Consider the following 13,033-nt stretch of genomic DNA (forward strand, 5'->3'; position numbering starts at 1 on the left):
ACAACACGACGGCTGGGAATTTCTTCGGAGCTGCTCGTGCTTTTACCGCTATAACTTCGCCAGAAGTGCGACCAGTAATGGAGGTTTCCGTCGCAGTTACGGCCAAGTTATGGCGGCAGAGCGGGAGCAGCTCCGAGGAAGTTCCCAGCCCACAGCACCTGGTCCAGAAACAGTTCAATGAATATGAAGGCAGTGAGATAAAAGCATGTTAGATTCAAAAACTAGGGGGAGCAACATTGCAACAAATGAACAGAAGTGTTTATTTATCCTTCCTCCTTGATCCAATCTTTTTCTCCCCATTCCTTCTCCTGTTGGCGTTAACTCCTCTCTGCAGTATCATTCCATGGATCCCGGTGCTTTTCAATACCTTACCCAGATGGCTTTCACTGTGCATGAACCTGGATACTGAGTGATTGAGCACAGAGGGTATCACAACAACATCCAGTCCTGTCCTCCCCTCACACCAGCACAGGCACATGTCCAGCAAGGGACACCGCATAATGACCGGGAGTAGCAGCCTATTATATTGTCCCTCTCTTCCTCTTCTCCAGGGTGAAAACCGTCACTCACACACACGCCCACTTGACATGAAAATTTTTTTGGCTGCAGTCACTAAAAAGCTAGGCCTCTTTCTTCGTCCCTTTTGCTGTTTAGTAGTAACCAATTAGTTAGCATCGGGATCCAGTGAAAGACATGCCATTCCTCTGATTATATGGGAGAGTCAATCATTTTGTTTTCCATTCATTCCTTTTCAAGTGCTTGGCTGACTGACATTAGTCACACTGTCACCTAATCTCACCTTGGGACAGAAATCTGACCCATGGTGCAACCATTGACAGAGGCAGAGCGTAGTTACAGTGAGGCCTATGCAGCTACCAGGATTATTATAGAGCGCATCATTGGCATCTTGATCAATACTTCAGATGTCTGAACAGATCAGGAACACTTTACAGTACATCCCACAAGCACCTCTAGAATTATCGTTGTCTTCTCTACGTTCTACAACCTCACAACACAAAGATGCCTAACCATGCAGGAAGAGGAGGCCAACTCACAACCAGAACTGCAGAGGGACACAAGTGCTAGCCAGGTGGATGCTTCAGTGCAGCCAGGAATGAAACTTTGCTGTGGGGACTCAAGCCTGTTGATGTCTGATCCATTCCAACTCTATGGTCCAATGTGGCCCATTTATTCCAGCATATGGATTTTACTGGCGCTTTCACTTATAAGAGCTGTCAGGCTCTGTCCACATTCTCACTGTAGAAGCCTCCTTGCACTGTTATCCTGCACCTAGATCACTTCTTAAGGTAATAAACGTAATGCTAACTTTGGAATTGTTGTATATCGATAAGCGTTACCTTGTTTGTATTCCCAGACAGGCATTTCGGTTTTATTTATCCGGTTGATTGGCGTGGAGCTGAAATCTGAAGAGGCAGAAAGATAAGTTAACTTTGCACCATTGAAGAGAAGTTTTGACCAGGAGTTGATTGTATCCCCACATGTTTATCTTGACGTTTCCTGTATACTTATGGGGGACTGAAAATCCATGCTCCGTGGAGCTTCCTGGCAGTGATTCTGGCAGAGCGGGAGTTGCGATCGGCCGGGTGATTTGCACTCCTGACCCCGCTGGTGTGCCTGGGGTTAGGGTGGGGCCAGTGGGGTCACTGATCCCGGCTTCAAAGTGCCCCTGATCTCTGTTAACCAGCCCTCTTTCTTAGAGGGCCAGTTTAAAGTTTTGCTGCTGCTGTCTTCGAGGATTTTTCAGGGCCCTGACCCCGGCCTGGAAACCCCATGAGGGCCTCACTTCCGTCCGCTCCTTTGACCTTGGCGCCGGTATCTTGCCAGTGCCCAGGATGCTCGGGGAAAACGAGACAGAGGCAGCGGGAAAGCTGGCCCCAGCTCCTTCCTGACATCAGGGCGCCAACGGGGGTGGGGCAGACGGAACTTCCACCCGCCGTGGCCGCTTTAGGACGGTCACAGGCCTGGTGTTGTCAGGTCCTGCCCGATTTCCAGCCCTCACTGGTCCCCTTTACCCCAGATCTCCTCTTCAGACCATTAAGGAAATTTGGGGCCATGGGCCTTGCAATTCCACACCGGATCTACCGATCTCACGTAACTCCTGCGTTAGAATGTCTCTAAAAAATTACGTACACGGCCATTTTTAGCCGTTTACGCCATTTCCCTTGGAGTGGAAGATCAATGTTTCAGGGCCATGGTGTTTACGTTACACACAGAGTAAAAGGTGAAGTACATATAGTACAGGAAATATAGTATATAAAATTAGTGGTCATTGGTTTGGGCGATTATCATTTACATGGTATATTGTACAGCTGCTGAACCACCATAAATAGGGCTGCCCCCATCACCAGAGTAACCAATCCCACTGTTAAACACTGGATCACCCATCACTTTGACCTAGTCTCCAATACCAGCTGCCCCACAGTTGAGAGGACTTACAGGGACGCTTCTCCTCCTCCGGCTCACCCCAGCATAAGTCGGACACTTGAAACCCGTGCAACCTGATCGTAGTTGAATTTCCGAGTGCAACTCTTTCGCTTGGGTTGGACGAGTGCCGAGCGGGAATGCAGCCCGTGAATGGGCGCTCGCCGAAGATCGGGGGGAGGGGATGTCGAACACTGCTGCAGGCCCAACGGGCTTGCACCAGTGCAAATTCACAGAGGGTTCTGGGCTGCTGCCAGACATAGCAGTCACATGGCCTCCAGCCCCACAGTACAACCCTGCCGCACTCTACAAGGAAAACTTACCTCAGGTTGGCAACCCCTTGTACCAAGTTTCCTTGGATGTTCTTCCTTTCTGTTGGACTTTGGAAAAACCTCCACAAAATGATGCTGGAAGTGTTACGACACCATTCCCGCGATGTTCATCATAAAATCTTACAGCACATTAGCAGGCTATTTGGCCCATCGTTCCTGTGCTGGCTCTTTGAAAGAGCGATCCAATTAGTTCCACTCCCCTGCTCTTTCTCCATAGTCCTGCAATTTTTTTCTTTTCAAGTATATATCCAATTCCCTTTTGAAAGTTACTATTGAATCTGCTTCCAGGCAGTACATTCCAGATCATAACAGCTCGCTGCGTTAAAAAAAAAAGTCTCCTCATCTCCCCTCTGGTTCTTTTGCCAATTATCTAAAATCTGTGTCCTCCACTTACCGACCCTCTCGCCAGTACAAACAATTCCTCCTTACTTACTCTACGTTGAATTTAAATGTTCCTGCCAGTCTCAGACGGGATCTTCCACGTCAGGGGTATCCCAGCAAATGCACACCAAGGGCAAAGGAGGTGGGGTCCTGGCAATGTGGCACTCCACTCTACTTTCCTTTGCCTTGCTCCCCAGAACATGGTACGCATTGTTGGGGGGGGGGAGGGGGAGGAGGGGCCGGGGAGAGGACGCTGGAGCAAATTTGGAATTATCCTTCAAAAATAAAGTTAAGATTACGGCGGGGGGCGAATTTCCTTCGCACCGCTGTAAATTCGGTGTAAATTCGGCGGAGGCGCTGTTTACCCGCTGGGATTAATTGGTTTTGACCAGATTGTTGAGGTATTTACCCTTATAAGCAGTTCTCAGGTCTAAAATGAAAACCAAATTTTTGTACCGTTGCATATGACGGCCACATCCTCGTAATGGTTGCAGTTGTGGATGGCCCAGCCCAGGCTTCCACACTCACTCAGCGACGACTCTGTCCCTTTACAGTCCACGTTGTCCAGTAGGATTACCCCTGTCCCCTTGCCGAAGGGCAGGTTTCCTGCCACAGAGATGGCACGCCCACATCCGAGCTGCTGGCAAACCACATTGGCATCGACTATGTCCCAGTCGTCATCGCACACCGTCCCCCAGGTACCGTTGTAAAGGATTTCCAAAAGCCCTTGACAAGGATTTCTCCCATTCACCAAGCGGACAGCTGGGGTCGGAATAAAAGAACAATTTGTGAAAACTCTTGATTTTCTTTCAAATATAGAAACAAGGGTTTCTAGATCTTTCTGGTTTCCCTTCTCCAAACGTGCACACCATTAAAAGAAGTGCTCAACAGCAAAATCTTGCTGATGAGTGATGGGAAAACCTTCATTCAACAGAAATATTGAACTGTTTGCTGGGGCTTATTAAAAAAAACACACACACTTTCCCGGTAATTCCGCAAATTGGCGGGAAACTGCAATTTTGTTAACGATAGTGGACATGGTGGGGGTTAAATTGGATAACGCCTGAAAATTACATTTGTGCTGCCTGCTGTTTTAAATGATTGCTGCGTGCAGCCGGCGCTACCTGCGCTGTTGATTGGCTGCACGCATCAGCAGGGGGCCTGATATCGCGAGTGGCTTGTACTTCTTAAAGGCAGCCTGCACCTCTTAAAGGGGAGGTGCGTCGTGGCTGCAAGAAGTGGTGGGAGTTGTTTGTGAAGTGATTCAGTGCTCTAATACTTTGAAGAATGGCTGCACCTGGGAGAGAGTGTGCACCAAGGTTCTCTGATGATGCACTAAAGGCCTTGGTGTAAGAGGTGGACAGAAGGAGGGGCATCCTATATCCACAGAGGGGGGGGCAGGAGGCTCTCCAGACATCTGCTCAAGAAGCAGTGGGAGGAAGTAGCGGAGGAGGTAAATGCCAGGAGCATAGCTCGTAGAACATGGGTGCAGTGCAGGAAGAAGTTCAATGATTTAACACGAGTTTTAAGTTTCATATCCTACAAACTGCACCACTAGCCTCATCCACTGCACCCCCATCACCCACCAACAATCTCTTTCAATCAGTACTCAACCGTTCAAATCATATGCTTTACCTCACCATCACACATTTAGCACTGATGCAACCCTCACACCCACAACCCACAGTTCACACACACTGGCAGCTATTCAACCATGACAGCCACGTCACCCAAACATCTTTCAGGACACTCACTTCCTTCTTTCTTGCAGGAGAAGGTGGCACATAACAGGAGGCAACAAGAAACAACTGGAGGAGGACGAGTGTGCCTACACATCCTAACCCCCATGGAGGAGACAGTGCTGGCCATCATGGGAAGGGCCATCGCTGAGGCCGTGGTCACTGGAGGGATCGATGATGAGGGTCTCTGCAATCTGAATCCTATTTCTCGTTTCCCACTTCTCGCTCAGCCCACAATCTTTTCTGACTCACGTGCTGCAGATGGTGTGAGCACGCACGTCTCACTTTCTCCTCTCCCCTCACCACAACTCAACCCGTGTCCCTTTGTCATTTCAGATACCCAAGAACTGGAAACTTCCCAGTCAGTGGAGGCAGAGGACGAAGACAGTGATGATGAAGAGACACCGTTACTCGATCTTACACTCGCAGCCACCAGCTCAGAGACTGGCACTGCACGTAGTTTAGAGGCTAGGATAGGAGGGATCTGCACGTGGTGAGATACTGGGCACAAGTGGGCAGGAGCCAGGGTGGGGGGAAAGGATACCACAGGTACCAGCTCGCCGGAGGGCGAGGTCGCTCACTAGTTCTGCTGCAGTGGATTCAAATGATGACTTTGATGGGCTAGGTTATAGGAGAAGGCTGATGGGCATACACAACCAAATGCTTGATGCACTGGAAAGCCTGCCAGAAAGCCTGCGTACAATGTCAAGGAGCATGGAGGAGTCCATCTCCAACTTGGCACAGGGCTTTGCGCAGAGCTTGGAGTCCATTCTTTCTAACATGGAACGGGTGGTCACCTCCGATCACCTGTGGAACCCACCATGATGCAGCATCTGATTACGGATGTAACAGCTTCCATCAAAGGTCTGACTGCTGCCATCGTGGGTCTGGGGACCACTGTGGAGCGGGGCTTCCAGGGCGTCACAGCACTCCAGCAATCTGTTCTCCAACAGAGCACGAGGAGTGCTGAGGCACCGCCCCGAGAGAGTGGCAGGAATGCTGACATCCTCTCTCAAGATGACAGCATTCCTGCTCCCACCTCTGCCACTGCCCTTGCTGTTGCCTGTCAGCCAGCCAGGCCAGACCGCTGCAGCCCAGGCCGAGATGGTGCAGTCTGAAGCCGGGCCCTCCCGGCCCAGAGCTGCTCGAGGTTGTCCTCCAAGGCCATCTGCACTCTCCTTAATTGAATGTCAGCAACCTTCCACCTCCCAAGCTCCAGCCACTGAGGAAGCACCTCGTAGGAGCACAAGGAAAGGTAAAGGCACACGAAAGACAGGCACTAAGAGAATGCACAAGGGTGAATAGTCTCATTTTGTTTGCATAATTGCATGTGTTAATTTGCATTTGGTGGTGGTTTTTATTTCTGCGATGAACTGAGGGAGGAACCAGTGTGTAATCATAAGGAGGACGATTCGATGGTTACATGAGAGAGGAAAGGTAAGGAATGTGTGACTGTTGGCGAATAGGGAGGTGTCTGGTATTGCTCATTAATAACCTGATCACGTAGAGCCCTGGCAGACAGGGCCTGTCTACATTGTAGCCTCCCTTCCTCTTCCTCCACTTCCTGATGCACTTCCTCCTCCATTTCTTCCTTCTCCCCCTCTTGCTCATCCTCCTTAGGTTCTCGCCTGATAGGCGGGGGCAAGGGCTGTTCCCTCATAATGGCCAGGTTATGCGGCATGCAACATACAATGACAAATCTTGATAGCCACTCAGCTGAGTACTGCAGGGCTCCTTCAGAGCGGTCCAGGCAGTGGAAGCTTTGCTTGAGAATGCCTATGATGTGCTCTATGATGTTCCTTGTGGCAGAATGGCTCTCGTTGTAGGCCTGCTGTGCACATGTACGTGGGTTCCTGACTGGAGTATTGCACTATGTCATGAGGGGATAACCCTTGATGCCCAGTAGCCAGCCTTTGACTTGCTGTGCTGGTTAAAATACAGGTGGAACAGAGGACTGCCGCAGAATGAAGGAGTCATGACTGCTGCCAGGATAGCGGGCATTGACCTGTATGATGCACTGCCTGTGGTCGCACACCAGCTGAACATTGAGGGAGTGCAGTCCCTTTCTGTTGATGAATATGTCCGGCTATATGGGTGCAGTCAATGGCACCCTGCACCATGGGGAAGCCTGCAATCCCTGGTGCTTACTCCTCCTGCTTGTCTCTGGCAAGAATGAGATGAATGTGTTTCTCATTGCATAGAGAGCCTCAGTGACCTCCCTTATACTGCAGTGCACTGCAAACTGCAAGATGTTGCTTATATCTTCAGCAGCAGCCTGAAAGGAGCCAGAGCCATAAAAATTAAGAGCCACAGTCTCTCTGAAGACTCTCTGTGGATATGACCTCCTGCTGAGTGCCCTGCTCCTCCTCCCTCTTCTAGCAGCTTATCCTGCTCTGCGTGGCCTCCCTCCATGTTCAATTCCCAGAGGAAGCCCTACCAGGCCACCCATGTCTGAAAGCAACTTTTTCCGGCACAATATTTTAAATGACACAAAGAGCAAAACCAGCCAGCTCACTTCCTGGAGAATACTAAAACTTTATCCAAGTAGAGAAAACCTCCAAAAACATGTACAACTGCGCCAGCAGCCAGAAGAAATAATCCAATAAATAACCTGTAAGTACTTCATGATCCCTTTAAGTAGTGTTGGTGGAGGGGGGTCTTTCATGCCCTTTAAGTCCTGTTCAGCTGTGCAAGGTAAGACTGGGTGGTGGCTGGAGTGTGGAGTTCCAAAATAGCATCATTGCCTTCAAATCAGCACAATGATCCGCGTCACAATCTCCCCACTCTGCAGGTTGCCGGCGGTCGTTAGGTGCATGCGCACAAACCCCTTTACCAAGATGGCGTCCTGCACACTTCCCATCGGAAGTGTGTGCGTCTCTCGGACCCCATTTTTGGGACTTAGGTCTCTGCGGAGCGCCTTAAAAACGGGCGCTACACGGCCCAATTTCATCCCCATAGAGCTCGAAGAGCAAAAATTTTTCAACTGGGCTTAACCCAAATAATGACTTGTAGGTAGGAAGCCTTAAAATGTCCCTGCAAGCAAATCCATCCTTAAATGGATCTCAAACTAGCCATTCCATCAAAAATGGAAGAAAGAATTGATACAAACCAATTGATATTTGTTCAGATACAGACAGAAATATAGTAGAAACTGTCACTAAAAATAATTCACAGCTGTTCCAGTCAGGGGTGACTCTATAGGGCAGATGGACCGACTGCCGTTTGGTTCCCGAGCCTGACTCAGTCTACCATTAACAATGGCCTGGAGTTCAAGGGGTCGATTTTCGTGGCGTAGTGGATTGGTTGCCCGTTAACGAAACCGTCCAATTTTCATCTCCATTGAAATCAAAGTTGAATCTTTGGAGATCTATGGGGTAATTTTCTGACTTTGCACTCCCACCAGGAAGCCTCACCCACTGAGAACGCACATTGGAAGTTCGGATGCATACCGTCCAAGATTTATGAGTCGGAAAATCCCGGTCGATGAGCACCCGAATTTTCAACATGCATTCCCAGCAGATGAGGCTTCCAGGAGTGCAAAGTCGGAAAATGACACCTTTACAAAAAACAAAGCTAACAAATGGGAAATCATGCCTTACACAGACTGTGGCACCAAGAAAAGCTACTGCATTTACCTAGCTTTCAGGTGACATCTAGTACTTCATACTGAGTTCGACAGAAGTGCCCAATCTGCAGGTTTACTTGAATATTTTTTTAAAATTCCAAATCTGACAATAGCTCCTTGACCAGGGGATGAATCATACAGTATAAAAAGTATTATTTTGTCAACTATTTCAATGTTATAATGGTGTATTTCAGACCCTTTGGTCTAAAGCAGCCTGTTTTCAAATGAGAATTCAAATAAAGCATTTAAGATGAAAGTACTGTACTTACTATTACAGATTCAAGAATATTACTCTTGATATGAGCACAGTATGTGATCTAATGAGTGAAAAGGAATTAATCCAATGCTGTTCTTACCTTTGGAAGATGGAGCTGATGTTGGATCATCTAAAATTATAGTGGAAAAAACACTATAGTTAGTTCTTTGAGGGGCACACGAGATCTTAAAGTCTCAGTGAATTGCTGGTTACCACGGTAATTGAAATACCAAAACTATCATTCACAATGCTCCTAACACAATGGAGATTCTCATATTTAACAGGATTCCTGGTGGGAATACAAATAGGGTCAAGGGCTTCCTAAGATCGACCAGCCAATGGAATTCCCAATGTCTGTGGAAATACAAATATGGTTGCCAATAATCTCAGTTGCCATTTTGTTTGGAGTAGATTGATGTGGTTCATCGTAGGGTGTGGGGTCGGGGAGTAAAAACAAGTGTTACAAGGGCTTTATCTTCATGAAACCATGTTTGGCAAACACGCCTTTTGATGACTGAATTGTGTTGAAATCCTTCACCTATTACTGGGTCATGAGACCATTCCTGGCGCAAATGACGCTTGGCTCTTCAAACAGAAACAGGTTTGCCAACCACCCTATTTTCCCTTCTGTTTTCTGCCATTGTTTTAGTCTTTCACCCATCATGTGTGAGCCCAGACAGGAAGGTCGATTATCCTCACAGGGCCAAACGGGGTTCCTAACAGACACAGTGTACGATTTTCCTGGCCTGGGCCATTCCCCTGGGACTCGAACTCACGACCTTCTGAGCCACGGCTGACACAAAAAAATCTGAAATAAAAGTGCTGGACATACACGGTGACGGGAGGGGACTGTATCTGTCTGCGGGTCTTGGGTGAGAAACCGCAGGCTTCAGTTAGGTTCCCGCCCGTCTGCGGCAGTATGAGGCCACAGCCATTTTAACTGCCGGGCCTCATTACCGTGCCAACAGTCTCCGCGAAATTCGCCGGCGGTCAGATTAAGTGGGGGGGGGAGGGGGTTCCGGGGAGTGTCACGGTAGGGAAAGGGAGAGGACTCTGTGGCAGGAGAGGCCTGAACTTTTTTTGTAGGCCCGGCCCCACAATTAAAAGTAAAAAAATGAATGCGGAGGGCCTCTCAGCTTCCCGATCCTCGTCACACTGCCCATCACTTGGGGCGGCTTCCGTGCTCAGGCCGAAGTTAAAATCGCAGCCAGAGCCTGCTGATGTCTTTGGGCCCTCGTTAGCATATGTGAATTAGGACCCCGTCGGCATTGGGTGGGTGGCTTAGCTGCCTGTCCAGTAGCGTCTGTTAAAATCAGAAACGTCAGGATCTGGGCGGCTTTCCAGCAGGTAAATAATGCGGGGGCATTTTAACTGCCTGGTTTTCTGGTATCTTCACACACTGAAGTGCACAAAGATATAGAGGGTAGAACTAAAAATATAGAAGGATCCCCAGGGAATGGGAACATTGCATTGCCATCCAGTTACAGTATCCCTGAAGCTGCTCAGATTCATGTACTATTCAGATTGCATTGCTATCCTGGGTCACTCCTAATCTCCTTAAATTCATGCTCTATGTACGTGGGGTAACGATTATTTAACCCAGTGGACATTCCTCATGATGATCTGAATAACAGATTAATATCGGTAATTTATTGGTGTCCAGATTTATTGGATCTTATTTTCACATCATAACAACTCTTGAACTTCGATTGTTTCCAGGGGCTGAGGATCTTCATTCACTTCACTTGGAGCACGAAGGAGGTGATGTGAATCCTAATTAGAGAAACTGCACATCCTGTGTCGCCCGAGAGATCGTTCATTACATTTATATCTTAAATCAAAACAATTATATTTACATATGTGTGTAACTATATGTGTTCATGTTTAAGTATCTATAAGCCTGTGTCTTTGCGTCCATCTGTGCATTTGTATTCATATGTATGTGTGTGTATGTGCGTCTCTGCGTGGTTATACCTGTGTGTGCACGTGTGTGTACGTGCGCAGGTGTATCTGTGTGTGTGCGTGCGTGTATGTGCGTGCTTCTGCGTGGTTATGTCTGTGTGTGTGTATGTGCGTGCGCATCTGTGTGTGCACATCTGTGTATGTGCATGTCTCTGCATCGTTATGTCTGTGTGTGTGTGTATGTGTGCACGCATCTGTGTGTATGCCTCTACATGATTATGTGTGTGTGTGTGTGTGTGTGTTTGTGTCTGTGTGTGTGTGTGTTTGTGTGTCTGTGTTTGTGTGTGTGTGTGTGTTTGTGTCTGTGTCTGTATGTGTGTTTGTGTTTCTGTCTGTCTGTGTGTGTGTGTGTTTCTGTCTGTGTGTGTGTGTCTGTGTCTATAGTCACAAAAATTCTGCAATAATGCACCTTCAAAGTTTCAATAATATAGTTACAAAACAACCTACTTGTGACTTCACGCTTTGAAATATGTTCAGTTTCTGAAAGAAAATAAAGACTTCATGTGAATTTCTATAGAGATTTATTTGACGATAGCACCAATTTATCAATCTAGCTATTTATCTCTCTCCAATATATTAACTGGTTTGCGTATGCTTGCACTTCCTGTAAGTGTGACACTTACTTCCTGTAACCATCACGCCTATTTCCATCATGATTTTCTGTCACACTATTCTGTCACACTATTTCTGTCATGGCTGGCTATCACGTTAAAAAATGCTGCTGTTGAATTTCAGCGAAGGTCCTCCCGATTGTCCACTGTAACTTAACTCTCTCGTTCACAGTCAGCGTGACAACCTGGTGCTGCATAGCACTGCACTCCTCTGCTGCTGATATCTCTTGTCACTATGTGCTGACCCTTGTCCCTCTCCCCTTTTTCTAGGTCCATCAGACGACTTGCTGTTGCACAGACTGAAGGGGAGACCCCTCCAGAAGATGCACTGTCGGAAAAGGAAACATTTGCAGGTCAATGGGGAAAGGTTGTGCGAGTGAGACTAATTGGTAGCTCTTTCAAAGACACAATGGGTGAATGGCCTCCTTCTGTGCTGTATGATTCTATCTTCAGCAGTTAATTGGGTTTTTCATATTTCCCGATAATTGTGGGCTCCTTGCTCTTTTAATGTCATTCATCCTGACACCTCACTATTCCATTCAACCACTGTGTCTGTCAAAAAACTGAGCAACTGCCGTTTCTATTACTGACTGCAGAGGACACTGTGAGCTGTAAAACGCTGAGCTGTATCTGGGACTCTGAATGTGAAGAGCCAGAAATTTGAACTTTGAGGAAATTACTTCCACCAAAAAAAAGCAATTAAAGTTATTGAATCAGAGAATGTTACAGTACAGAAGGAGCCTATTTGGCCCATTGCGTCTGCACTGGTTCTCTGAAAGAGCTATCCACTCAGTCCCATTCCCCAGTCCTTTCCTCTTATCTTTTTAAAATAGAATTATAGAAAATATCTAACGTGGTCTTTTTGATTTTATTTGGGAGGGAGGAGGCAGGTAGCTCCTTGTTTCTTTTTTTTTATTCGTTCATGGGATGTGGGCGTCGCTGGCGAGGCCGGCATTTATTGACCATCCCTAATTGCCCTTGAGAAGGTGGTGGTGAGCCGCCTTCTTGAACCGCTGCAGTCTGTGTGGTGAAGGTTCTCCCATAGTGCTGTTAGGAAGGGAGTTCCAGGATTTTGACCCAGTGACGATGAAGGAACGGCGATATATTTCCAAGTCGGGATGGTGTGTGACTTGGAGGGGAACGTGCAGGTGGTGTTGTTCCCATGTACCCGCTGCTCTTGTCCTTCTAGGTGGTAGAGGTCGCGGGTTTGGGAGGTGCTGTCGAAGAAGCCTTGGCGAGTTGCTGCAGTGCATCCTGTGGATGGTACACACTGCAGCCACTGTGCGCCGGTGGTGAAGGGAATGAATGTTTAGGGTGGTGGATGGGGTGCCAATCAAGCGGGCTGCTTTATCTTGGATGGTGTCGAGCTTCTTGAGTGCCACACATAAAGCGGTAAATCTTTTGTGAATGAACTGCCGACTTGAGACCTGAGCCCAAATGAAGCAGATTTACAAGTGTGCACTTGACAGCTGAAATAGGAGGAAAGAATATATTCCAGTGGAGTGACACTGTGCAATGGTGGTGGGGAGAAAATGTTCAATGATACATACCATTGCCCCTGGGTGAAAACATCTCATATCACCGATCAGTCAGTTTCATAGAACAATTGGCAGAGGTCTTAGAGAAAGAGCAGGTGTCCTGCCAACTTTCTTAGGCAGCCACATTAGCATGGGACTGAAGTAGGG

General features: G+C 47.7%; 1 protein-coding gene across 1 annotated transcript in view; it reads right to left on the reverse strand.

The window, feature by feature from the left end:
• Positions 1–13,033, reverse strand: part of LOC137344809 (scavenger receptor cysteine-rich domain-containing group B protein) — a 104,148-nt gene that overhangs the window by 17,489 nt on the left and 73,626 nt on the right. Inside the window, exons 3-6 of the mRNA XM_068007977.1 lie at positions 11,185–11,217; positions 8,876–8,905; positions 3,612–3,917; positions 1,359–1,424 (exon numbers count right to left, since the gene is read on the reverse strand). Of these exons, the coding sequence (XP_067864078.1) occupies positions 1,359–1,424; positions 3,612–3,917; positions 8,876–8,905; positions 11,185–11,217 (435 nt within the window). The remainder of the gene's footprint in view (positions 1–1,358; positions 1,425–3,611; positions 3,918–8,875; positions 8,906–11,184; positions 11,218–13,033) is intronic.

This window comes from Heptranchias perlo, chromosome 28 (genome assembly GCF_035084215.1).
Source record: "Heptranchias perlo isolate sHepPer1 chromosome 28, sHepPer1.hap1, whole genome shotgun sequence".
Lineage (NCBI taxonomy): Eukaryota > Metazoa > Chordata > Chondrichthyes > Hexanchiformes > Hexanchidae > Heptranchias > Heptranchias perlo.